The sequence below is a fragment of the Lagopus leucura genome, unplaced genomic scaffold (assembly GCF_019238085.1).
Source record: "Lagopus leucura isolate 7727_CA_CO unplaced genomic scaffold, USGS_WTPT01 Super-Scaffold_73, whole genome shotgun sequence".
Classification (NCBI taxonomy): Eukaryota; Metazoa; Chordata; class Aves; order Galliformes; family Phasianidae; genus Lagopus; species Lagopus leucura.
In genome coordinates, this window is record NW_024962252.1 from 70,033,934 (window position 1) to 70,060,360 (window position 26,427).

The following is a 26,427-nucleotide window of genomic DNA, read 5'->3' on the forward strand; positions in this document are numbered from 1 at the left end:
CGGGGCGGCGCGGGCCGGTGCCGCGGGGCCGCGCTCGGCCGCAGGCGCTCGCCCCGCGGGAGGCGCCGGGGGGGGAGGCGGGGACGAAGCTCGAGGCTGCCGCCGCCAACTCCGCGCCGGCGGGTGGGGGACGCGGAGAGAAGGGGGACGCGGCCGCGACTGGGTTTGGCCCGGCTCGGCTGCCGTGGTCTAAAGGCCGCGCGGGCGCCGCTCCCCCATTGGGCACGAAAGCAAAAGCCTCGCCGCCATTGGGCGCCCGGCCCGTCCGCGCCCGCCCCCCGCTTTGACAAGCCCGGAATGGAGCGGCGGCGGCGCCTCCGGGGGGAAGGCGGAAAGGGGCGGGGCCCGGGGTGAGAGCCCCCCGCGGATTGGCCGGCCGCGTTGCCGTGGTTGCCGCTTGTGCCCGCGCTGATTGGCGGGGCCGTGTCTCCGTGGTGGAAGGGAAGATTACGAGCGCGGGTCAGATGAGGGGAAGGCCGCGCCGGGGATGGGGGGAGGGGGTGGCGGTGCCGCGGGCAGCCACTCCCCCAGGCCCCGTCCAGGCCACGCGCGGGACTCGCGGCGGTTGCTGCCGTTGGGGGCGCGCGACCCTCCGTGTGCCGGCCCGGGCCGTGCGCGCTCCCGTTCCTCGGGGTGCCCCGTGCCGGGAGCGGCGCGCCGGCCGTCGGTGGCTCCCGCTCTCCGCGACGGTCACTTCGGTGCGCCGCCGCTTTGTTCTGCGCTTAGCGAGGATGTGCCGGGCTCCGCGCTGCTTCCGCCGAGGGTGCCCCGGAGTGTCTGTCAGTATTCTTCTGCGGACGGCCCTTATGGCTTCTCCATCGGGGACGTCAGATTCCAGCGGCAGCGGTCGCAGGCTGACGGAGCAGTTATCCGGAGGACCTCCTTAGGCCGAAGCTCCCTGTTCTGAGGCAGCGCGATTTCCCACCCGCTCCCGTCCGTACGTGCACGGCACGGCTTTGCCACTGTGGCACGAAGCACGGACTGCGGGAGTACTGTGTAGAAGTCTCTAATTCTCGGCTTAGTGCTTCCCCACCCCTTTAATGGACTGCTGCTATGGAGACGCCAGGCTTAGCTCAAAATGGCTAATAAGGCGAATTGGAAAGAGAAGCGTGGCCGGTACGAACGGGGGAAGGGAAGAGGTCCTTTTTGCCACTGCTATATGAGATGCGGCCAGGAGAGAGGGGAGGGCGGCAGCCATCCGTGTGCAGAGGTACGCTGATGCGCTGTGAGGTGGAAAATGTCTGGGTCGGCTCAGGAGATGCATTCTCCTCCTCCCCGTGCCATTTTGTTCTTTGAAAAATCTCGCAGCCGAAGCTATAAATGCAGGCAGAACGCACGACTTGTTGGTTTTTTGAACGGCAGGACAAAAGAAACACGAGGATACAGGCACCGCTCGAGGTGCATCCGGTGGATCAAAAAGGCCAGCGCTGCGGCTGAGTGCTTCACGTCGTTTCCATCAGCGAGGATCCTCCTCTGCTCCCCCAACACCAGCCTCGCCATGAGGGGCTGTAACACCTGGGGCCTGCACTGAAAACTGTGTTTGTAAGGGGTTGTCATGAGGAGATGGGCACTGACCGTCCCAGCAAACACCGTATGTTTTCAAGGAGCCATTACTGCTCGATCCCTTCAGTATGCAGTTGTTATTTTAAAAACAAAGGTTGACGTGGACTGTAACTGCTGGCTGGACTAGGAATATTATCCCACCAAACTACTGTAACACAAAAATATCTTGGCAGTTAAAATTTTTTTTTTAACTGGGAATTATATGGCAAATATTTTACACAAACTTAAATGCTGTGAATATTTCCTGAACTGACTATCAATAACATAAACCAAATGCATCAGAAGACAAAATAAGGGGGCAAAAATCAGAGTTGTGATTATATGCTACAAAAAAGGTTATGCTGGTGTATAGCTAAAGCATTCAATGCACTGTTGTCCCACAATCCAGCAGATGAATTATAGGTTAATTGTACTTTTTTTTTTTTTTAATTATCTAGTGTTTGTCTCTATGATTTAGAGGAAAAGCTTTCATCTCCCTAAGCACAAAGCAAGTAAAATGTAAGAACTTCCAAGTGACAGTCTAGACTATTTAATGGATAAAAACATTGCTATAAGATTACCATTTATAAGAGGTATCAATGCCATGTAACTCAGTGCCTTGATTAGTTCTAGACATGCAAGCACACCCACACAGAGTCCTAAGTGACACCGTTCATATGACCACAGCGACTTATTTGCTTTTCCAATACAATAGGTCATAGATCATTATCACACCTCTAGCTCTTTCTCTGCCCTATTCTTAAAGTCATATTAGAATTCTAGAATTTTCGTAAGAAGATTAACTTCTCACACCACTCTGAGTTTGTTTTATAAGCAAGCTTATATGTTTTGTAAGGTTTTTTTTTTGTTTGTTTTATTGCCTTTCTTTATGTATCACTTTTGATTTCTTTCCTTTTTCCTCTTCAGCTTGCCTTTATAAATTTCTTCAGTATTTTTCAGCTTTGCTGTTGAATTCCCCTTGGGATGAATCCCTTTTTTCCTTGTGCTTCCTTTTTTAAACCTCCTTTGCTTTTTGCATTGACAGTTATTTCTTTGAATAGACGTTAGGTATAGATTAAGTCCCATGTGGCACGAATACGTTATCAGCGTAGATGCAAAGAATGACTAGCTCAGTGCTAACAGGTCATAGAAGACAAAGGCTTTTTCAGATACCTAGATTGTGGCATATGCCACCACTTGCAAAAGCCTATTTGCTGGGGAATCTCTGTCCTTTGTTACCAAGTAACACTACAAATCCAAAACCCAGTAAAAGTGGAGGACATCCTCCTCAATTTCTACCTTTTCCTCACAAAGCCTGTCATCTGCAGTACTATGGGAGAAATTTCCATTGGCAAGGGTGACACGGCTTGGTTTCTTTCATCATTCCTCATCCCAGGTAACATAAAGCAGTAGTCAGTGATTTGTGGGTTCTTCTTCATGAACTTTTAATCACTGCCTCCTGATCATGAATAGTTTCTTTGTTTCTTTTAAGGGCTGGTAGGGAGGCAGAAATAAAAGCAGGCAGCTCTTCAGATAAACAGGAGAAGGTGGTGCTGGGGTTCCTGGTGCTCAGCACACAGAGGAATGGAAATGCTCTAGCCACAGGCTGAGGAACTGGACTCAATAAGTGCTGTTGGAGCATAGGTCGAGAGCTTCTCCTGCTTTGTTTGCAATTATTCTGAACATCACTTGTACAGGGAGAGGTAATAGGAACACTTACCTGCGAAGCTCAATTTCAGTCATGCCTTCTCTGATGTGCAGGACAGGGCTGAGTCAATGCATAGACAGATTCCTCAAGTCAGCATTCTCTTAAGCACAGACTCTCACTGTATATGTATTTCTGCTGGCAGTTTTGTCCCTACCTGGAAGCATGAAGGCAGACTGTGGCAAAAATGACTTGCAGTTTGGTGTGAACTCAGCAGCAGGGTTTTCCTGAAGTACATGCTATGCTTTGCTTGGGTGACTCAGGTCTTCAGCTGGCCCAGTTTTATAGCTCTTGTTTCCCTGTCTTTTTCTCTTGTTCTCTTACACTTATTTTGAGTTCTTCCCTATCTTGCTTTCCACATTGCCCATGTCCAGTCTACACCCTTCTCAGGAACTTGTTCCCTGCCACTGATATTCTGATTCTTTTCTCTTTACAAACTGTCATTGCCAGCTGTCATTCACCACATGAGGAACCTGTCGTTGCTAGCAGTCCTTCCTTCTAGTGTTAAAAGCAATAAAAGCAGCCCCACCTAAGCTTCATATTTCTTAAGAGAAATGTTACCACTTCCTCTATAAAGTAATAGCATCTCAGATCACTTAAGAGGATAATGTATTTTTTTTTTCTGGTTACTGAATGGTAACTTTTGTATATTAGATCTGAAATGGTCATCTTGGAAATTGTGCTGTACTACTAATCAAAAATTGCTTTATTTTCTGCTGAATTTTATTACCCTTTTGAGGGTATGCTAATTCAGTTACCCAGGGGACTGCAAAGGAAATGAAAAAACAGTTGTTCAAGAGATATGGCTTTCATCTATTTAGCTATGTTACTAAAGTTAGTGTTTTCCTTCACTTCTTTAAGCTTTTATCTTAATCATTTGCAATGCCTTACATCTATTCTCCATTTTATTAATTAGTTCCCATTTTTATAAAAATAATATCATTGGTATATAGTTTGTATTTCAAAATTAAATACATTTTACCTTGAAGCCTTCAGAACTGTTTTTTGTTTTTTTTTTAAATCATATTCCTTTCTTTCTGAATTAAAATGGGATGCATGTGTCATACCTCTTCATATATATATATATATATATATGTATGTTTCTTTGTTGCCAGGAAGAGTTTAAACAGGTAAATGCTTTAAAAAATGTATCATTACTTTCTTCACTTTGAAAACTAGAATAATCAGTTATAATAATATAATAACTCATAATAATAATAACTCACTACCTTCTTCCTGTTACAGGATGTTTCCCATGTGTCCTACTTGCTGAAGACCAGTTCACAAGTAAAGGAATATGGCTGCACTTTCTTACTGACGTGTCACACCCTTCTGTGAGTTGATAAAACACCTTAAGAGCTCCTACATTCACTGCTGCTGGTAATATTTCACCTTATTTTCTTGGATGAAGCTTCTCCATGAGCAGCTACAGTAAATATATTATTATCTTGTGAGCATGGCTTTTTCATTCTCTTTATCTGGTCTCATTGGGAAAACAACAGCAGGTTATACCACGTACCAAACATGGTGGTGCCAATTGAGTAGCTGGCATGCTGCTGGAGGAGTAGCTTGCCTGAAAGCTTGTACTGATGCCTGATTAGCCAAGAGCTGTTTTCAAGCTTTTGTGCAGACACCTGAAGGAGTCCAGTGTAGTCTAGCTGTCTAGCCCATGCACACATTGTCAGTAACCCAGTGAGCCTGTTCTCCAACTACAATATTCAGATTTTCATGTCTTTGATGGTATTTTTAAATGCTTTTTTACTCTGTTAATTCTGTCTTGTTTTTTTCCCCAATGTTCTTCTGCCACACCTTTCTAATATTGTACACTGAGCTCTGTAGCCTTCACCTCTTCTGAGGGGAATACAGGATAAACAAGAAAGGCTCAAAAAGATGTTAAGAATAGAAAATGAAAAGAGATGTTAGCAAAACTAAGGGGGGGGAAAAAACCAACAAGGTTTAGTCTTTCACTGAGTTAGATCAGAATGATGCTTGACAGAGAAAGAATGCACCAACTAGGATTAGCAGAACAGAGAATTGAATTACTGAACTGTTAAAGTCCCTTTAAACTTTCTGTCAGCTAAATCCAGCACACCAGCCACAAGAGATCAACAACAAATGCTTAACAGCACACCATTAATAAAAGCACCTGAAGTGTTGGACATTGTCTGCAGGTGAAACTAATCGTGTTTTAAACTGAAAACTTCCCAGTGTTCTGAATTAAGTTCTCTACTTAATCCATCCACAAAATAAATTCTAACTACTCTTAATTTACATTGTGTTTAGATACCTTGCAAAGGAAGGTGCAAAATAAATTAAGTTACAGACATTATGACCACCATAATAAATTGTATTCCTTTGTTTCTTGCATACAGGTGACGTATCCCCAGTGAAGTATTCAGCCTTTCATCCAGTAGTGCAGTGTCAGTATTTTATTTTTAAAGACTCTGACCAGCTAGTTTAAAACAAATGAACAAATAAAACGTCAAGTGTTCTTTATTAAATAACTCAAAAGGTAAAGCACATTGTGTGATTAAGAGAGACAATACTACTACTTCCAAAGGATTTTTACAGCAGAAAACAAGTTGTGACAAATAAGCATTTTGGTCTAGCAGCCAAATTGTCCTCATTGTAATGGAGTTAATTTCGGTCCTCAAATTGTGACTTGTTTTTTAAAAGATACGCTGCTAGAAATTCAATGGGATTTGGCGGTCTGTAAAAAAAAAAAAAGTGTAAATCAAAAGCAATTAATTTTTGTTATATGAACCTGGGTAGGTGAAGAACTAATCGCCTTCTCTGAAAAGCAACGTAACTCCTCTCAAACACCTGGAGGCACTGCCTTAGGGACAACCAACTACCCAGACCAACTCAGGAAGTTTCCAGTTTACACCTGGTCAGTAAGTTTTTAAATAAGGAATCCTGGTGGCCATTAGTTCCATGCTATTAAATTGCTAAAACAGTTACACACCTGGAATGAGGGTATACAGTATTTATGCTCACAGTGTACATACCTCATTGTAAGTCGTATGCATTTATCGATTTCTTTAATTCATACTGCATCAAATAACACTTTATCAGTTCTTGCTTCTTTTTCTTCTTGTGATTCTTGTGGCATTTGTGCATTACAAGTGTTTGCGTAGTTTCTGGCAACTACTATTTCCTGGGCCCTTAGCCCAAATAAAGCACTAATGTGCTTTAATGTCCTCAACCCCATCTTAAAAGTTACACGGCTTAATTATGTGACCTATGAAGAATCTCCTCCTTTTTTTCCAATTATGAATTTTCTACCTAGCTCAATTTCATTATTGTATCAGAAGAGATGGAAAATGCAATCCATCATTTCCTTGCTATTCATGATTAATCATATTTCTAATATATTTTCTCTCAGGCTGCAGTACTGTCTATTCAGTCACACCCTGCACTGATGGCATTCCATACTTAATGACCACCTTGTCACTCCTTTCTCTACTTTTTTACATTGTGCCAGAATACAGGGGAACTGGAATTATGCAAAACATTCAAAATACAAGAATGTTAAAGGTTTAAATAATGACATTGTGTTTTTATCCCTTCAATTTCTAAGTCACACAAACTGTAACTAAGTTCCAACTCTTCATTTACTCAGAAGATATTTTTGTAAGGGTAATTCTCAATTTATAAAGTTCCTGTGCTATTATTTACAGGCTGATCAACTCCAAAACAAAACAACAAAAAACCCCAAGCTGTTCTGTATAACCCAGTATCATTAACAAACTGGCACTCATTTTTTCAAGTTGTTACAAACGATCCTTTCCACGATTATCGTGTTGAGCTTTGTTCACCACAGAAGTTCACCATTTACTTTCACTCTACGTCTTTCATCATCCAACCAGTTCCTCCCATATGAAAACTTTTCCTTTTGTCTCACAGCAACTTAACTCTCATTAACAGCCATTAGTGACAGACTGCCAGAAGCTTTTTGGAGATTTAAACTGACTCTGTCATCTGGATTCCTGTTTACATGTGTCTGTTGATTCCTTCAATTAACACCAAGAGACTTAAAGTGCTGATTCCTCCCCAGATGACACTCAGTCTGCAGCAGACCTCCCACCGATGGCAACTGAAGATCAGCGTGCTGCCTCGGGAGCAGGGTGTACCTTCCTACATGCTCTTTTGTTTTGCTAGAAGCCTGTACAATCAGTTCAAATTCACAGCTCCTTCTGAGATTAAGGCACCGCGGATGGTTGTTCTGGCTATAGGTACAGTGAGGTCATTCATCCATACCAGCTTTGGAAATGTTATTTCAGCAAAACTGAGAAATGGTTTATATGCAGTGTGACTCACCAATAGTTGAGATAGAAATTCATTTGGACAAGATGAACCACTTTATTATTGTTAAAGAATATGCTTCTGTGTTGCCTGATAAGAGATTTGAGGCGCCTTAACAGAACAGAACAGTCTTTACTCAAAGGATGAACTACTGTTTGTTGTATTACTGTGTCAACACTGCAGGGTCAACCTCATCCATTAAAAAGTGTTTCAAACTTCTTAGGAGAAGCTATGTCCAGGCCTGATTTGCATTTGTTTCTTTCTTTTGAATGGCAAGCAGAACTCTTTATAATCCCACACGATAGAAATTTTGTTCAAAATTAGAACAGCTTCTTCCCTTGTTTTTATAAGGTAAATTATGTGATAAAATTTATGAAAAGTAGTCTTTTCCCTACAAAAACTTTGCAGTAGTAAGCCACATTGTGAGCCAAGAAATTAATTAAATAACCTTAACCATGCCATATGCAGCTAAGTGAGGATCACATCCTGCTACAATCACAGCATTTTATGAACTTGTTGTAATGGCTTTCTTACATCTGTCAAACTAATACCATATCTGGTGTGTGAGATCAACAAAGGTGACAAACTACCCAAGTTTGAGACCTACTTTCTTCCTAAGGACAGAAGGAACATTTCAGTATCTTACCTCTCTTTTGCAAGAACAGCAAGTCCCTGTAGCAAGATAGGTACAACAGTCTGATCCAAGTAGGCACGTGTGGGTAACGACTGAAGATCCACCTTTTGCTTTGATGTTTTCTCTGCGTTTAACTTCTCATTTTCCACTATCCTCTGAAGGAAAAGTGAATGAATATTGGTAATAGCAGTTAGATCTACTTTGAAGTATGTGGGCAAATAAAGTACCTGTTTCTCTGCGAGCTCACTGAAAATAACTTCTTTACATCTTTTAAGAAAATGTAAGTGTGCATTTTTCCTTGGACAAGCTTAAACCAGAGGAGTCTCTGTTCAGAGAAAACAGTCTTAGGAAGGTATAACTTTAACATGACCAGCTCCAACTGAATGGTTCCCGCATACCTCCACTTCCAACACAAAAGGGACTCTGTTAATGCCAAGCACTTAGAGACCACAGTAAAGTATAGGATACTTTACGAAAAGATACACAAAATGGTTCCAGGTGCCTGAAACACCTTGAAACTATGAACTCCAGTTAAAGAAAAGACACACTACTGCTGCCAGCATACGAAACACATTAAACACCATCTACAGAGATCTACAACTATACAACCCATGTCCTATGACTGCAGTGGAAAGTGCAGGCAGTTTTCAGGGAGCTCAGTCACTCAGGATGTTTGAGAAGTTTCTGCAAAGTCTTCGCATACAGCTTCAGCTTACACAGAGATGAAAGCTCACAAACAGCAGTAAACAAACATCTTAGAGTTATTATTCCAACCCACGCTGTTACCCGCGGCAGAGGCAGACTGGACTCTGTCTGCTCTATCAGCATAAGTAATTACAGCTAGCTTAGATTACTGTGATCCCATGTTCCCATTTACAAGGATATTAAAAAATCCCTCCCTTTGATATTTTTACAGAAATGCCATCAACTCCTATTCTCCTCTCTGTAATGAAAGCCTGTCTGCCTTTTAGCAGCATGGTCTGTTACTGGCACAGACAGCCATCACAAGGAATCTCAAAGGAATCTCATCAAAACGTTCATTACTTCAGCAGCATTCTGTCCCACAGAAGCAACACAAGACAACGCACTAACAGCTGACAGTGTAAGGCAATCTGCTGGTGCAGATCCCAACTCACTTTCTTGGGAACACTGGCTATTAAGTTCAGACCCAACATTTAACCTCAGGACTGTGACCCCTACTACACTTGAAAGTAATAAAGTCTGCCTTACCTCTACATTTTCAGTGAGCCCATATTCAGAATGGGGATTTTCTGGAACCTGTAAAACGAACACATGGTCAGCAACGCACAAACGCTTATTTCACACACGTACCGACAACGCACACCAAACGTTTCTTGCCGTACCTGCGGCTGTCCCTCCATGATCTGTTCTGCCTCCATGGTTTCCAACGTGTGATTTGCTGGATATACAGGAATCCTGGAAAGCAACAACACGAACCGGTCAGTAGGATGAGATCGAGACGAGACAAGCGTAGCATTTTCTTTCCCTTCCCTCTTCCGCTCGCGTGTCCGCTTTACAGTACCAGTACCCCGGGGCCCCCTCCTGCTACACCGCACCGCTCTCACCCGCGCAGATTCCGCTGCACGCTACTCCGCGACGGGACGGCAGAGCCTGCCCGTAGCAACCACAGCCACCGGCGCAGGTGTCGTAAATTGTTCGGACGTAAGTGAAACCGTCGCTCTGCAGCCGCCGCGCTCCAACAATCTGCGCTTGCGCAGAGTGAAACCCCGCCCACCTCGGCCGTCCGTGCGAGGGGAAGCGGGAGAGCGGCGGCAGCGCCCACAGCAGTGACGTCACTTGGGCGGAGCTATCGCGCCACAGCCGTGCTGTTGGCGGTCCGTTGGGCGGCGGGTTGCTTTGAGCGCCTGCTACGAGGGGAGGTGGGTCGGGCAGCCTGGTTGCCGGGAGGTGCTCCGCCTCAGGGCGAGCAGCTCTGAGGGTAGCATTAAGTTTTGCTATAATGTTATATCAGCTAGAAAAGGTTTCCTGACGGTACCTTCTATGCAGTGGCATTTGGTTTTGAGGTAGTTGTATCATTCTAATTCCTACGACTGCAGTGACTTGCCTGCCCCAGTTCCTGAACCTTCTGCTGAAGTGCCGTGTTCTAACTCCTGTATTTTGAGTCCCTGATCTGCAGGCTGAGCTCTGCTTTCTCACAGAAAAGTCCCGTTGGGCAGAGGAGCTGATTTGGCCTTTGCCCACTCCTCAATGCAGGTCTCATGTCTTCACTGGTGCTCCTTGGGGCTTTTGCTGAGATGGATCGTCTCAGCCAACAGCAGAAAGCCATCTGTTGCTCTCATTTGGCTTGGCTTCCTTTGTCTACAGCTTTTATTTACAAAACACACACACAAACTATTGCTTTTATGGCAGATTATCAATTAAAGTAGTTCATGGATAGGTCCAATGAATATTACAGCCAGCTTTAAATAGGAAGGCAATTAAACGGACTCACAGATGACTGAAATATTAGTCATAATAATGAACTGAGATTTTTAGGTTCTCACTAGAAGCATTATCACAATTTCTGACGCGTCTACTTCTTGAACTGTGCTTTGGCTTAAAAAATGATTCCCTTAGCAGGTGCACTATTTAGCAGTGTGTAGTTCTACATACCATAACAAAGTCAGATGCCTTACGGAGTTTACATTCTCAATGTTTTTAATAACAGCAGCTGAAGAGACTGAGTCATCGGGATTGTTGGAGACTCACTGTCCACACACTCTTCCCCTTGCCATTCAAGCTGTCCTTCAGTTTGTTAATAATTTATTCACTGACTGACTCTCCTATTATTTTGCATAGGAATAGGATGATGGTGTACATAACAGATGGGCAGTAGAGATGGTACATGGGTAGTTTGTCACATGGCTTATTATACATGAATTCTTTGTGTACTACGTAATATTAACGCTGCTTGAAGTTTCTAGAAGCTTGTTGGTATTCCAAAACCTCTGTCAAATTTTTAGGTAATTCAGCTTGTTAATGTATAGTTCAACTCATAATTTCAGTTTAACAAAAAGAGAAGTGGGGTTTTTTTAGGTTGTTAAGCACATCATTTTTCTTAACAAAGAAAAAAATACTTAATGAACATTACTGCATTTTTTGGGTGCTGATAGGTTACTAGCTCCATCTAATAAGCATTCTAGGCCACAAATATGTATTTTGTTGTATATTATTATATAGTTCATTCTGTAGTTTAGACATTAATAAAAACTAATACTCTTTATTAAAATACAATAACTCATTTATTTATTTAAAAAAATACGCATTACCAGGGTAAATTTTGTTACTAAAAATACCTGTGTGTGGCATAAACAAGCAATGAATAAATAACTTCATTCATTTTTCATGTATTTCTATACTGTGGGGACAGTGCAGATTACTGTGTACAGTGCTGTTGTGTAGTAGACAGATGGTCAGTCGTGATGCAGAATCACTGCCTCTCCTTGTTGTATGTGTGTAAGGTGTGGTGGAGTTGGGATTGGAGCAGAAGAAAGGATGTGCGATGGCATTGCATGTGCCAGATGCAGATGCGCAAGCAGAAGGTGGCGATTATGGCTGTCTGCCCTGGATGCCAGACTCGTTGTGCCAAAGCACTTGGAGGACTTGAGGTAACAAAGGCACTAAGCAGCTGGGGGTTATGTCTCAGTGGGAAAGACCCATCAGGCAATAAATATTGCCGTTGCTAAATAATTGATAAGGCTGACTGGACCAGCGGGGCATTCATCCTCGCAACGAGAGTAGAAGGCGTTGAGGTTTATTCCCGGAGTGACGTATCTGTGCTTGATGTCCGCGCTCAGCTCCATTACTCCTCCCCGGGACTACATTTCCCAGCGTGCATCGCGGCCGGCCTACGTCTCCCGCGGGACCGCACGCAGCGCCGCGTCGCGCCGAGCGCGTTGTGCCCGCCCCGCTCCCACCCCGCGCCGCCCTCCGCGAGCTGCAGGAGCCCCGCGGCGCCGACTCCGCCTCCTATTGTCGCTGCGGCTGCTGTGCCTCAACAATAGCGGCGCTGGGAGCGCTGCGCCTGACCGCTGTCAGCGCTCCTCCCCCGGGGTCGAGTGAAAGGGGCGTCGCTCGCCGCCGCCATGGCTGGTTGTTGTCAGTCGCTGGCAGCGGGTTATGGCGACGGCGGTGAATGAATTCTCCGGGAGGCAGAGGGAAGAAGAAGGGCTCAGCCGGCTCCAGCTCCGCGCCTCCCGCCGCCGGGGCCTTCCCCTCCGCGCCGTCCGGGCCGGCTCCCCCCGCGCCGCCGGCGGGGGCGGCAGCGGCGGCAGCGGCGTCCCCGCACAAGCGGAACCTGTACTACTTCTCGTACCCGCTGTTCGCTGCCTTCGCCCTGCTCCGCTTCGTCGCCTTCCAGCTCGGGCTGCTGGTCGCCTGGCTCTGCGAGCGTCTCTCCCGCGGCGCACTCATGGCCGCCAAGAGCAGCAGGGCCGGCGATGCGCCCGAGCCCGGCGGGGCGGCCGAGCGGGTGCGGGCGTGCCACAAACGGGCCTTCGAGTGCATCTCCATGGCGCTGCGCATCGATGAGGACGAGACAGGTAGGGGCGGCGACGGTGCCCGCGGCCGCTTTGCGTCCCGACCGATGCGGGCCTGCGGGTCGGGAGCGGCCCTGAGGAAGGGCGGCCCCGTAAGCTTAATTACGGCCTTCGGTTCATAGCTGTGGGGGTGCGGGTGGAGCTGGCTCCCGGTTTAACCCGGCCGCCTGGGCCGGCGAGGTGGGTGCAGCCCTCCAAGTACTGCTGAGGAGCGGTGGGCGCGTTGAAGACTTGTTCCGACAAATAGGCGCCATAAGCGGCCCATTCGGAGTCACTGGGAAAAGGCTCGTGCTTGGGCAACTGCTGGTCTGCTTTTATTTCTGCGTTTGACAGGCTTTCTCTGGTTTAAAACAGAAACAAAAACAAAAACAAAACAACACTTCTCACAGTGTGACTGATAGGTGGGCTTCAGGAAGGTGAATGCAGATATGAGGGTGCTGCACCTGTCTTTTGTGCTTGTTTTTGTCTGGAAGGGTAAAACAACCCAACCAAATCACGGTTCTGCTTGTGTTTTTGATTTTAGCTACATGAGTAACAGAATCACAGAATGGTTTGGGTTGGGAGGGATCTCGAAGCCCACCAATCCCAGCCATCTGCCATGGCAGAGCTGCCCCCCACCAGCTCAGGCTGCCCAGGGTCCATCTAATCTTGCCCTGTGTGCCTCCGGGGATGGGGCGCCTGCAGCTTCTCCAGGCAGCTGTGCCAGGGCCTCACTGCCCTCTGAGCAAACATTTTTCCCTTTGACATCTAACCTAAATCTCCCCTCTTTTCATTTAAAGTCATTCTCCCTTATTCTACCCCTTTCTACCCATGTAAATGGTTGATTTTCCCTCCTGCTTTATAAGCCTCTTTTAGTACCAGAAGGTCACCTTCTATCAGGTATCCGCTGAGCCTTCGCTTCTCCAGTCTGAATGTTTGGCTTAACTGCAACAGCACAACTGTCAACACCCAGAGGCAGCCCTGCTGGTTGTGCATGTTCTAAAATCCTTAGGGAGTGTCAACAGACCTCACTCTACCCTTTTGACTAGGTTGTCAGTGCAGCATGCTAAAGAAGCAGTAACACTGAAACCGTTGTAGTAGGCCTCTGCTGGAAGTGGCCTGCTGAGCACACCGTCTGAGCTCCCTTATGCTGAGGGTTTGGGAGTGGCAACATTAAGCTCTGGGGAAAGGAACGCACTGTGTGTGCATTGAGGTCAGCTCGGAACAGATGCAAGGAGCTCGGTGGTGCTGATGGCAGCTCTGTGCAGTGGCCAAGGCTGAATTGCTGATATAAGACACAGCTATGGAACAGGTGGCTTGCTGATTGGGAGGGGGAACCTGCAGATCTTCATTTGTCATTGACTTGTTTTATAGGTATTCTTAGAGTTATCATATTTGAGTTAGTTGCACAAGGTGTATACTTAGTAAGAAAGCAGTCTTTACAGCCAATACAGCAATCACAATTGCATTAGCTGTGTCACTGAGAAGGAGCTTGGTTTGCTTTAATGCACAGATTGACTGCTCATCTGTTTTGCTCATGCCACTGTTGTATGTTGTACCTTCTAACTTGTTTGTTATGTAAATAGCTTTTTGTAACTTTCAGTAAAAACTGTGTGAGGTGTAGTACATGAAATGGTTGGAATTTCTGGGTTAGTTAATGTTGTGTCAGTTATGTGGAGTTTTTGCTGTTCTGGAAGCTCAGTAATTATGATATCACTTCAGATAGTTTTTGTGCTTGTATATTTTTTGGGAAATCAGTGTTAATGTTTTGGCATTTTCGAACTCCAGCTCAGTGCCCTGTATTTCTCTGGGCAATTCCCCCCTCCCCAGAAAGAATGGTGTGGTGGCTGCCAGCCAGTGGAAAAGGGTGGGTAGGGAGCAAGAGGGGTAGAAGTGAGAACTTGTGAGCAGAGAATCCAAGGAGTGAGGGGGAGGGGAACACATGGCAGAAAGGCACTCCCTTAGTAACTGCCCTCAAGCAGACTTATACCCAGCCAGGTTCTGAGTGATGCAAGCCAGCCCCCCCCATGCACATACACCTGCCCTGTTCTTCCTCTAAGTTTTTGTTTCTGGGCATGATGTTACACAATATGTGGTATTTCTTTGGCCAGTTTGAGTTAATTGTCCTGTTCTCACTCCAGCTTTATCTCTGGGGGAGTGGAGTGAGCAGAAGAAATCTTTGAGACTGTGCAAGTGTTGCTCAGTGACAGTCAAAATGAATGGGTGTCTTGTCAAGACTTCAGTCACAGATCAAAACACAGCAGTGCAAGCTACTGTGAAGAAGACTCTCTCATTACAGTGAATCAGTAACTTCTGATGAGTGTGGCTTTTTTCATGCCTTAGCCCCTGGGAATGTATAAGTGGTTCTGCGTGGGCGCAGTGCTGCCCTTGCAAGCAGCTGGGTTGGTGCTCTGCTTTCAGAGCTTCCTTCTGTTGGAAGGTGGAGGTGAGATTTAATGATGTGCTTGGCACTCCTGGGACTGCTCCTCAAAGGAGCAAAGTGACTCAAGCAGTAGTAAGGGTGGCTGGAATCACTTCATGTTTCTTTTATAATGGTTATAAGCAGCTTTAAACTTGCACTGCAGTTGACACTATTTCTGTAGGTGAGAAGGAAAAATGTAAAGAAAGGAGGCTGCAGGAGAGATGGTAGCCAGACAGCTTTTGTTATTTCACTTTCATAGCTTTTCTTAACAGTCAGGGTGTGTGAGACTGGTGGAAAACAAGCAGAAATGATTCCCAAGGTGTGCAATGCATGCAGCTGTAGAAAGGTGCTGCTCCTGCTTTCTATGTTAGTAAGGAGGGTGAAGTATGTGGTTAGCTGCACAAGAAAAGCTGCCAAAAGTTAATGAAAGATAATAATCTGGACAGGGAGGAGGAGTCATCTTAAGGTTTTTCTCTTGAAATGTATTGAAATATTTTCCTGGCACTGAAATTTTGTAGAAAATACACCTGGTACTGAAGTTATAGAAAGGTCTGAATAAAGAGGCAACACATTCACCGCTAGCTGGCACTTATGAATACTTTTGTTATCTCTTCTGAAACCAAGGTCATAATATCTGAAGACTTCATTCTAGGTATTTCTTGTTCTTCTAGCACTAGGGGCTTCTTAGTGCTCATCAGCACTAAGAACATAAGTCTATATTCCTTGCTGGAAAGGTATGTTTAGTTATGGCACTGCTAACTTGAAAAAGCATCTGTCAGTATGCAGCAAGATAGCTTTTGACCACAGGATATCTATAGGAAGGGAGGAATTGCGCAGATCTGAGTTACTTTCAGTAGATCATTTGTTTTCATGGTGCTGGATAAAACGGGCAAGGTGTAGGCATGCGGATGGACTTGTTCTTTTCAAGACTGTATTTTACTTCATGTACAAGTTGACATACACCCAGAGTACAGCAATTCCATGATAGAGTGGAAAAAAAAAAAACAAATAGACCCATGGCAAATGAACTGCTCTGGGCAAAACTGAACCAGAAGTATCTGATGTCATGTGGGTAGTACCTCAGGCTCATTACTTTTCTTCTTGAATTTCAATACTTCTCGTGTTACTTTAGTATTAGGTGTCCCTGGAAGATTAACATGCATGTCTTGTTTTGATGTTTCAGAAGGGAAACAAATCCACACTTCACCATTTCTGTTGTGGTTCTATTTCTGTGTAGGCTTTTTCTTTCTCTTCCTCCCCACAGGGAGAGCAATCTCGTTAAGCTAGACGAGGTATTTTCTAAAACGGGCAAAAGTGATTTGAGGCTGGTGTGATACCTGTTGTTAATAGAGAAGCTCATTTGGAACTAGAAGTAGATATGAAGTTGACAGTGTCCCTTTAAGTGTTTCCTAGAATTTTGTCCAAATGAATCTTCCTTCACTTTGCTTGTTTTGTGGCATTATATGGAAGCATTCCTGAACTTTAATCTGTTACATAAAATAATGGGTTCACTTCCTTTTTAAGCAGGACAAAAGGAACAAGCTGTTGAATGGTATAAGAAAGGAATTGAAGAACTGGAAAGAGGAATAGCTGTCTTAGTTGTTGGTCAAGGTAAGCCAGTTTTGAGTCTTGTGAAAAAGATTTGCTTTATTGATCAGTACTGCTTTATGGCTTCCTCAAAAATGAGATATAATTGCTAAATGTGGTAGGTGCTAGGAATGGTTTGCTGTTTCTCATTCTTGTTTAAGCTGTGAGTGAGCACTGGTCCATTTCTCTGTTCTGCCTTAGTGTTCTGTCTGTAATGGAACTCTTGCTTCAGGTATTACAAAATAATCAGTTCATCTAAGAAAAAAAGTTATGAGTAAAATGCTCAATTTCTTAATATTTTGGCATTTCCTTTGTGTGTTTTGATTTGGTTTGCCAAAGCTGGCAATCTTGAATTAGTTCGTTTTCTCACTTATTCAGAATTTTGTAATCTCTGCAGTATAAACAAGGAAGAAACAGTAAAAGCCTCACTGACTTGGATTAGTCTAAAATTGTCTTTCTAGATAGCTTATGTCAAAATATCTGAGCACTTCCAGCGAAGGAAGTAAGCTATCTATGTATATAGAAGCATCTTGAGCTGTAGCATAGGAGCCTATATGTAACACAGAGAAATAGTTGTAGGGAAAGGTTAACTAAAGATCTCTGTCCTCAAAATAATGTAAAAGCAAACAAAAAAAGCTCCAGGGCTGCTTTAGCAGACTGCTGGTTTGTTCCTCAGATGTGTTCCGAAATGTTTGTGAACAGTGTATGCTGATGTTTTACCTGTGCAGCATCACCATTGGCATTTGATACAGCCTAAATTGTGTAGTTAAAAAAAAGTTCAGCTTGAACAGATGTTATTTTAAATAAATAGCAATATAAATATCTGTAACTCTGAGTACTTTGAAATGTAAAGGGACACAGTCAACTGAATTTAGATCTCTTCATATTACCATAATAGTGATTTTAAATTGTATTTGCCTCTCAGTCACTTCTCAAGCTTCTTAAAAACCTATTTTATTTGACTCTTTTTTTTTTAAGAAAAATGTGGTGGAAAGGAGTGTATTTGGGTCAGTGTGAGATGTAAGAGAATAGATGTCCACCTCTCTATGAGCAGTATTGTGAAACACTGCAGCAACAAACTTGAAAATCTTGATTAAATAGGAAACTTCATTAGTTATTTCTTAGTGGAGGGGGCAGCTAAGGAGTGGGAGGAAGAAGATGGATGGCTGGATGTCAGTGTTTTAGCAGTTTAAAAAGTTAATTTGCCAAGTTTTAACATTGATTTTTCTTTGTAAGGTGATCAGTGTGATCGGGCTCGACGTCTGCAGTCTAAAATGATGACAAATTTGGCAATGGCCAAGGATCGCTTGCAGCTTTTAGGTACCAGTTAAAATTCATGACTTTGGAAAGTTTCTCGTTATTTGCACAACTTGATGGAATCCATTTTTCCAAAATGTCTTTGTGATATTTATGGTGAAGGAGTCATTGTCTGTAGGATCTCCAAACTAAGTAATGTTTTTCAATGCTGTTGAGTTCAAAATTTCCTGCCCTTAAACTAGGTGAAAAAGTTATTGAGAAGTCTTTATAGCTTAGCATTCCGAACTTGTAAACTGGGGAAATGTTGTCAGTGTTGGAGTTGGTTTAGGGCTTCTGCATAAGAACTGTAGTAAAACTTGTGATGTGTTGCTGATCACAATCAGCACTAATAGTGCACCTTCTGTAAGTGCAACTTTTTCCTGAAATTTTGCTGTCACAAAAAATTCTGATTATTGGTACGTACTATGGTAATAATTCCTTAGTATTATGAAGATCATAAGCTTGTGAAATACTTATTCTTGTAATCTTTATCTGTTAGTGTTCTATTTTAAGTCTAGTAGGTAAGATCACTTCTTTTTGGAAGGATGATATTGCACAATTTTGGCTTTATTAAAATTGAGTTTTTTGTATAAGCTGTTAATGGTCAGAGTAAACAGAGAGGGTTGGAAATGGCATCTTACTGTGCATGGTATAAAGTCAAAAGCCTACAAGTGCAGATTTTTGTGGTGTATCCTCCAACCTGAGAATTTTGGAAATTCGTTCGGTCAATGAAGTGGAAATAAGGATATTTAGTGTTCTTTTAGGGAGAACTAACAGATGAATGTGCTTGGGCTTAACTTGCATGTCTGTAGCTTTCATCTTGCACTGTGGTGTTTCCAGTTCCATTAACTCGCTCTCCTAGGAGCATGTAGAGCAGCTGGAAAACTGATATTCCTTCTTCTGCTTGTGCTTTCTGATTCTGTCGTTGTAAATGGTGACTGGTGGAGGTGTTATGGCAGCCACAAGGAAGTGAATTCTTTTTGTTCCCCTCGTATTGCAGGTGTCCTCTAACCCTTCTCCTCAAAATGTGGAGGGAATATGTAGTCGAGGGTCCAGCTTCTTTGCTTTGCTGTAGTCTTTTATCTGTAGAACCTTCATATGTCCAAGAAAGTGGCTGTTATTTTTTTGGGTTTTTCCTATACTCATATGAGGTCAAGCTGGTATCTTCATCTTTTCTACCATAATGTGTGATCACGTGATATTTGGATTCTTCATTGAGAGTGCAGGTTGAGAGGTAAATGGGTAGAATAGTGTTCACTGCCTAAGTTGGTGTCAAATATGTATTTTTGAAATTATCCCAAGCTTAGTACTTCAACTTAGTGCAAACTGAGCATGAGTCTCAGTCTAAAACAGGCTCAGGCTTCCAACAATATGTGTGAGAGCAAAGCTTAGGAAGGAGCAAGTGAAGTCATTTGCCCTCTGTGAAGGAAAAAACGTTGTTTTGAGAGGTTTTCCAGCTGCATTACATCCTGCAAGCTTCATCATTATGGATCTATTTAAGGAATATTTGTTGTAACGTTTAACCTACTTTCAAGTATTTTAAAACTTCTTTTAAATTACATGTCATTTTACGTGGACTTGGTAGTAATTTAAGGTAATATAGAGTTGAATTATATGTGTTATTTCTAAATGTAGCTTGTTACTTTTAGTAACAGATATCTGGAAGTTTTCTGATGGCTTGTTGATGCTTTTGCAACTGAACTGAACCTGAGGCTGTTGAAGCTGTTAGGATTCATTGAGGTTATTTGTCCATGAATTGAGCTCTGAAGGTCAAGGAGTAAACTTTTTTTTCTTGCCCTTAGGAGTTTTCTCCATTTCTTAATGGTACTTTATTGCATTAGCTAGCAAGATAAAACAGGCTTAAAGTAGACAAAAATATCAAATGTTTTGTTCTGTTTGACAGACAAAGACGCAAATGCAGATTGCTAAACAGAAATTTTAGTCAGTCAAAGTGATGCCAGTAATATAACTGGATTTTTGCTTTCTATTCTTGGGTTTTAACTGTCACTTAGAAGTACTCAGTGTTTGTCTTTCAAAGTGTTGGGTCATCAGTGAAAGGTGAAGGTGATGGCATTGGTCTTTTAACATTTGAACGAGAGGATGTAGCTACTTACATGTTTTGATCCCTGTTGCATCTGGAGTGTGAATTACTGTATTGAATTCTGTTTAAAGTTTTATTGTGACACAGTTTGGAAGCTAAAGTTATGCCAGGTATGCTTTGGAGAGGCTCAAGGTGACTCAGTCTTTTTAGCCAGCAGAATTGGGTATTGCCATTGGTCTGCCCATCAGGTGGCTATCAAATTTGACCACTTGGTGTTGGTGGATGTCCCCTTTTTTGATAGGGATTTGGAGCACTGTGGTTTAGGGAATGTTAGCTGTGCAGATGCTAAGGTGAGTGGATAAATCCTGCTCTGGTAATCTCCACAGACCAGGTCTCTCCAGGATGGCTGATCACTCAAGTTAGGATCATTATATTTGATACATTTAAGAGTCACAGGAGGTTATTTGTTTTCTACAATCAGTACATAAAACATGTCATTTTTCTGTTGCAAAAAATGGATAACTGCAATGTCTGCACAATGCAAGTCAGTTCTAATGCTGAAAGTGCTTAGTAAGAATATGTATTCTCCCATTTTGGGGAGATTTTCTGTTTGGGGACAGGTTGTCTGCACAAGTGTATTTCTGGATACTATGTGTGGAATAATTTATTTTGGTTGAAAGAAGGTGTATATGGCACATAATTTAGATACTTTTCATCAGTCTCCTATCTGGTAATAATTCTGGCCAGGTAAGGACATGAACTTTAACAGACACGTTTTGTGACAACCCTGCTTTTTGGAGATGATAGTGCTTTTGCTTTGGGGTTGTGTTATGTGATAAGTGATTTCCAGTAAAAGAAAACATTACTTGGAATGCTACACAGATAAAAGGACAGCTGCTGCGGTGTTTGTTTGGTAGGTTTATGCCAATGTTGTACCATTAGGGAGAAATAATGAGATTCTATGAACTGTTGTCAGCCTTTCCAATTTCTAGGAAGAAAACATTAAAATGAACAGTGATAGAGACCTCTCAATTCCCTGAGATAATATTTAATAGCTCAATTTATTTTTTTTTCTTTATTCTGGAGGTCTCTGCAGCTATTCTGCCTTTGAAGAAAAGTGATGTGTTTGCATTATATAATTTTATGTGCCATATTCAAATGGCATGTTAATATGTAGCACGCTGGGAGGAATTGTGTGAATTGAAGGTGGACAGCAGTTGGGTTGCTTGGTGGTTGTTGCAATTCTGGAGTTCCTGAAGACATGAAACTGTTCTGGAAGTGTAGCAATTGATAAGTATGGTAAAACCCCAGTCTGAAACTGTAGTATTGAAGCAAATAGGGCTTCCTGAATTCCTGCCCAAGCCAGTTGGTTTTATACTTACTAGAGGCTTTTTTGTGTGTGTGTTTTGTGAAGCTGAGAAATGTTATCCAAAACTTAACTGCTTATCTAATATCTTGCCATGTCTTTAAATACTAATTTTGTTTCCCAAAACTTTGTATGTGCTTCCCACGTAGAGTGCGTCGTTGGGAAGGGAATAGACTATTCTGCCTTCTCCTTCAGTTGTGCTGTGCCCCCTGTGTTTACAGTCAGTCATGCTCAGGGAGCTTTTCTGAGAAATGAAGTTTCAATGCATGTGCTGGTTGGCAGCTGTTCTTGTGCAGCCAGCATTCTTGGTTTTACTCTACCCAACTTCTGAATGCTTTCAGCTTGCAACATAATAAACTCTGGGTGCATGTGCTAATCTGAACTTTATATTTTCACTTTCCTACGATTACTGACTTTTCACTCTATACTGCATCTCATTCAGTTTGGATGTTATTCTACGGATGTTAACACTTTACGTCTTTGCACTCAATAAAGATACTTCTTGGGGAAGCTAGGGTGTAAGTGACTGTGAGCAGGTAAAAGAAGAAAAAAGTGGGAAAAGAACTGTAATAGTTGAAGTGAAATTTAGGAAATGATTTTGCTTATTGATTATATGATCTGCAAGGTCTGAATGGTGATTCTCCCCCTATCCAGCATGACTGTTTTCAGTAGAATTCAGCTTCTTCTGTATTAAGTTCCTATATGTTGCCAGAAGACTTCTATCCTCTGCTTAGCTGTTTTCCTGCAGCTTCTTTGTGATGTGTGCCTTGCAGTCTCACTGATGGTTGTTTGCTTTTATGAAAAGGGGCAGAGTTGAGTGCAAGATAGAGGTGGGAGAGCTTGTAAAGGGGCTGTAAAGTGAGAGCAGTGGTAAAAGCAGTATTGGTAAGCTGCACTGAATTAATGATCCTGAGACATGATTCTTGGTTAGTGTAGGCTGTAGCCTTGCACCTCTTTACTTTGTTCTTTGGATACTTTATTGTGACTGGGAGTTCTTTTCTTTCTCCTTAATCTTTAATCTTATAAATCTTGTATTTGGATATTTCTGAAGTTAATACTCTTAGAGAACTCAGCTTGCATGACAATTTTATTGACTTTCGGGGCTACCATAATTATAAATCTTGAAGACATTTGAATGATATCTGTGTGGTGTTTTCCTTGAATCAGTGAAGATTTTGTAAAATGGTGGATATTACTGATTAAGCAAAACATTTAATATGCAGAAAATTGAAGACTCCTTGCAGTTGATCAGAAGTAAGGCCTTGGGGAGGACTTGCGGAAATGGGTTATCAGCACAAATCTTAGTAGATGGAATTAAATTAATCCTGACCACCGCTTTTGGCAAGTAACTGCAATCACTAAACTGGAAAGATTGCTGTAATGAACTCAGCCAGAAGCGGCTAGTTTTTAAGCAGTTCTCAGTCACGTGTGCACTGACAGCGTTTTCTTACTAGCTTGCTAACTGTGTAGAATAGATAGAAATACTCCTTTTATTTTTAACCCGATATTGAATATAACAAAGCCGAAGTTGACATTTGTGTGTTCAACATACATGAGTTTTCTTGGTTCATTTTTGTTGTGTTTTTTTTTGTTTGTTTGTTTGTTTTGTCCTTTTTTCTCCCTCTCCCTCTTTCTACTGTGTAGAGAAGCTGCAGGCAGATTTGCAAATTTCCAAGCCGCAAATGGAGGTCTATAATGACAGTACTAACCTGGCATGCCGCAATGGACATCTCCAGTCAGGTGGGTTTGGCTTTACCAGCACCTAACTATTCAGGGGATATTTTCCAGTTTCTGGTGTGTTACAAGGTAAATAATATGCAATGCTATGTTCTGGCCCCTCAACCCTTTTAAAAACCCATTCCATATTTCTGTCTTAAAGACTATATAAATACATCTCATTCTATCGGTGTCTGTGACAAACTCGTTTTATTTTGTAGTATGCAGTTCTGTCTTTAAAATGACTGTCCTTGCATCCTCTTCATTAAATCAAGTATTAGAATCGGAGACTACTTATGAACGCTGCATTTCAGAAAATAAATTTTGATGTTATATACCTAATAGCATTAAACCTGTTTTAGAAAGTGTTAAAAAATAAATGTAGATTATATATTGTGCCTATATAAGCAGCTCTTTGGTTAGGATATAGTACAAATTGATGTACATTTGCATTAAGTTCCTTTTAAAGTATAGGGATTTATAATCTGCAAAAGCAAAATGCAGTTAAGATGGGAAGGGGGAGAGATGAGGGGACAACTGTGTTTTTTGTCACAGAAGAATGGTTTTATCCTTTGCCAGAAGACTGCACTAGGAATACTGAGCTCTTGGAAGCAAACGTGTAGAATAGAGTTGCTGTGAGGTTTGTGAATTGTCTTCAAGGAATGTGTTAAACCAGCAGTCATAATCATGATTGTCATAATCATGATCTCAAATGAAAATTTATACAGTAGACCGTGATGAGGTTGAGTAAAATAGTGAGCTGAGAAGCAATAGAAATCACAAGGCTTGCCTACTGAGGAGCAGTATTCAGGTTTTTAGAGTAATTAAGCTTAATCATGTGGTTTACAATAAGTTTTGGTTTTTTTTATTCCATTTCTGGCTTTGAAGTCTTTTTCCAGCTTGTCTTTGTATGTTCTTATGTATGAGGAGTTGAATTAGTAAAAGTGTTTTGTTCAGCACCTCTAGACTAGAGCATGTGGTGTTTTTGTTAAAATGGCATTTGTCAAGAAAGATTTAGCAAAAATGGCTCTCAGGTATAATTTCTTACTTCAATAGAATTTGAGAACACGTTGTCTTAAATGATCCAGTACGTCTGGATTTTTTAGCTGACTGGCAGAAGATTGAATGAATGAATGCATACACGTGTGCATCCACATGAGAGTAGATAGCAAGTTCCATCTGATTCAGTATTAACAGTTTTTTTTTCTTAAAACCCATTCCTTTGTTTTTGTACCTTTTTGTCAACATCTCAAAATTGTATGGTGCAGGAGAAGAAGGTTAGCCTGAGCTTTCTTTCCTGTTAAGACTGTTACTTCTGTTAATTAAATGTTAGTACAACAGCATTGGTGCCTCCTGGAGAGAAAGAAACATTTTGCCTGGTCTGTGACAGGTGTCTTTATGTACAGAAATTTCTGTAGCAGAATTGTTGTTCTGCAGCAGTCATTGCTGGTAAACATATGGAAAGTGATAACAGTGAATTTACTCATGTGGAGTCGTAGTTACGGTGATTTATGGAAGTTGGATGAGTGAAACACTTGGTCGGAACTGTTCTACAAGGAGCAGAGAAGCAGCTGTGAATGGCCCTGTGAAGGGCCTTTTCTGTTTTTGTTTTGTGTGTCTCTTCCACTGTTTGAAAAGATTCCCATTCCTCCAAGGCTGCTGCTGGGGTTGGAGAAGCTGCAGGCTGTGTCAGATTGGGTGCAGTGGAGGCCTTCTGACAGAACTTCACTCACAGGGAAACTTGCATTTACTCAACTCTGTGACAACTGAGATGAGACAGAAGGAGGCCATTGAAATAGTTAGGTACCAAATATCTGCTGGCTGATTATATTGAGCAAGGCTTCTAAAGGCTTGCTCCATCTCCATTTACCTTGTAAAAGATGCATTTCATATTCAGAATACATACGAATCAGGGATTTACCCAAAGTACTGAACCTCTTCTGCCATTCTAGATCCCTGGAAGAGCCTCAGAAGTCAGCCTGTTAGTAGCTGTTGTGGCCATTCCCTAGTAGACTGTATGTGCTCTGTCTCCTTAGTCTTGTTCAAGAGAAGGTGTTGCTACTGCAACTCATTTTGAACTACCTTATTAATTCTGCTTCAGTCTGTTGATCATCTTGCCTCTGTGCTTTCTTAGCACTTTGGAATGAAGTTAGTATTTTCAGTGACAGCAGTACTGGAAAGAATTAAACTACATGAATAAAGCAAAACAGCCAGCTACTTAGAGATAGGAGGGCTGCTATCATTGAACAAGCAGAGGTACAGAGCCTACAGGGTTTGGATGTAAGCTTTGTTTTTCATAGCTGCATAAAGCATTACCTGTGCTCTTCCTTAATTAGGCTGTGCTGCTTCTGAGTGCAGGATTTCATTAGGTGTGATGCACAGTCAATCACATATTTAATGTCAAGAAAGGGCTGTTTAGCAAAGGAGGTGAGATGTAAGACATGTTCTTTTCTATTTAACTCCTAAGGTGTTTAAAGACTTCATTTGTATCTTAATTCTACTTGATACTATCTTCTTATGTTTATAGTGCACAATTCTTATATTTCCAAACTGGTACTGATTTGAGATTCTTGCTTCTTTCTAAGTGCTATTTGTATGGATTCTAGATGGACATACTTGATTCTACCACAGGTGTCTGTGAATTTGTTACACTTGTTTTCTAACTTACCTGAACAGCTGGAGATTCTTCTTGAAAATGTGTGTGATGAGAGTTTTGTAAAACCTCGTTATAGCAGTATATAGCCCTCTACTTGCAGGAGACTGCCCAGTTGCTTGTCTTAAGAGTCAGCCTTCACGCAAAACTTATTGTCCATCCCTCTTGTTCTCATAGTGGTCTTTAATTAGATTTAAGAAGATTTAGCTGGATCTCTTTTTTTTTTTTTTTTTTTGTTCAGATGTGTATTCCTCTTTGTATTCTGGGTGGTAGGGTTGTTTTTCAGTTTCTCGAGGTCACTGTCTTATCTCTAGATCTATGTCTGTGATGGGGGGCAGGAGCCCCACTGGCCCAAAAAGGGAGGAAAGGGAACAGAAAGGGAAAAGGACAGCAGCAATGGTCTGAGGAGGAAAGCAAATTTTGTTTACTAATTATAATAGTGAAAACACAAGTTAATTGGGATTGAAACTAACAAATCAAATAAATAAAAGAATTTTCTGAAAACCGAAGTTCTTCCACTGATCTGCCAGGGAGCAGAAAGAGTCTTGTGACTTGCAGTCAGTTTTATCTTTCCCACTGACCAGAAAATGGAGATGGGGCAGTGGTGTCTTCTGGGAGCTAT

The 26,427-nt window shown here is 42.4% G+C and overlaps 2 protein-coding genes and 1 long non-coding RNA gene across 7 annotated transcripts in view; 2 read left to right on the top strand and 1 right to left on the bottom strand.

Moving 5' to 3' along the window:
* The first annotated feature begins 669 nt into the window (after positions 1 to 669).
* LOC122189918 lies at positions 670 to 8,395 on the top strand. Its single transcript, XR_006182018.1, has 3 exons — positions 670 to 1,210; positions 4,493 to 4,581; positions 5,620 to 8,395. It is a non-coding gene; the product is annotated as an uncharacterized LOC122189918 (long non-coding RNA).
* Positions 5,723 to 9,896, bottom strand: DPY30 (dpy-30 histone methyltransferase complex regulatory subunit). Its single transcript, XM_042889398.1, has 5 exons — positions 9,773 to 9,896; positions 9,551 to 9,623; positions 9,417 to 9,464; positions 8,199 to 8,341; positions 5,723 to 5,957 (listed from the first exon to the last, which is right to left on the bottom strand). Exons 2-5 carry the CDS (start codon positions 9,584 to 9,586, stop codon positions 5,885 to 5,887), a joined length of 300 nt encoding a protein of 99 aa, XP_042745332.1. The 5' UTR covers positions 9,587 to 9,623; positions 9,773 to 9,896; the 3' UTR covers positions 5,723 to 5,884.
* Positions 9,897 to 12,143: 2,247 nt separating this feature from the next.
* The window catches only part of SPAST (spastin), a 31,260-nt gene continuing 16,976 nt past the window's right edge, over positions 12,144 to 26,427 (top strand). The window contains exons 1-4 of one of the 5 annotated variants that reach the window (XM_042884787.1): positions 12,145 to 12,748; positions 16,671 to 16,757; positions 17,970 to 18,053; positions 23,081 to 23,176. In XM_042884787.1, coding sequence (XP_042740721.1) covers positions 12,343 to 12,748; positions 16,671 to 16,757; positions 17,970 to 18,053; positions 23,081 to 23,176 — 673 coding nt within the window. In that variant the 5' untranslated portion in view covers positions 12,145 to 12,342. Of the gene's footprint in view, positions 12,749 to 16,670; positions 16,758 to 17,969; positions 18,054 to 23,080; positions 23,177 to 26,427 lie in introns of all 5 variants that reach the window. The other 4 variants (XM_042884796.1, XM_042884804.1, XM_042884812.1 and 1 more) reach the window with 4 other exon arrangements.

Coding starts and splice junctions, on each gene's coding strand:
- DPY30 (XM_042889398.1), bottom strand. CDS start 9,586: ATGGAGGCAGAACAGATCATGGAGGGACAGCCGCAG. Junction 8,342..9,416: donor GGCTCACTGAAAATGTAGAG/GTAAGGCAGACT, acceptor CTTTTCCTTCAG/AGGATAGTGGAAAATGAGAA. Junction 5,958..8,198: donor GCTGTTCTTGCAAAAGAGAG/GTAAGATACTGA, acceptor TTTTTTTTACAG/ACCGCCAAATCCCATTGAAT.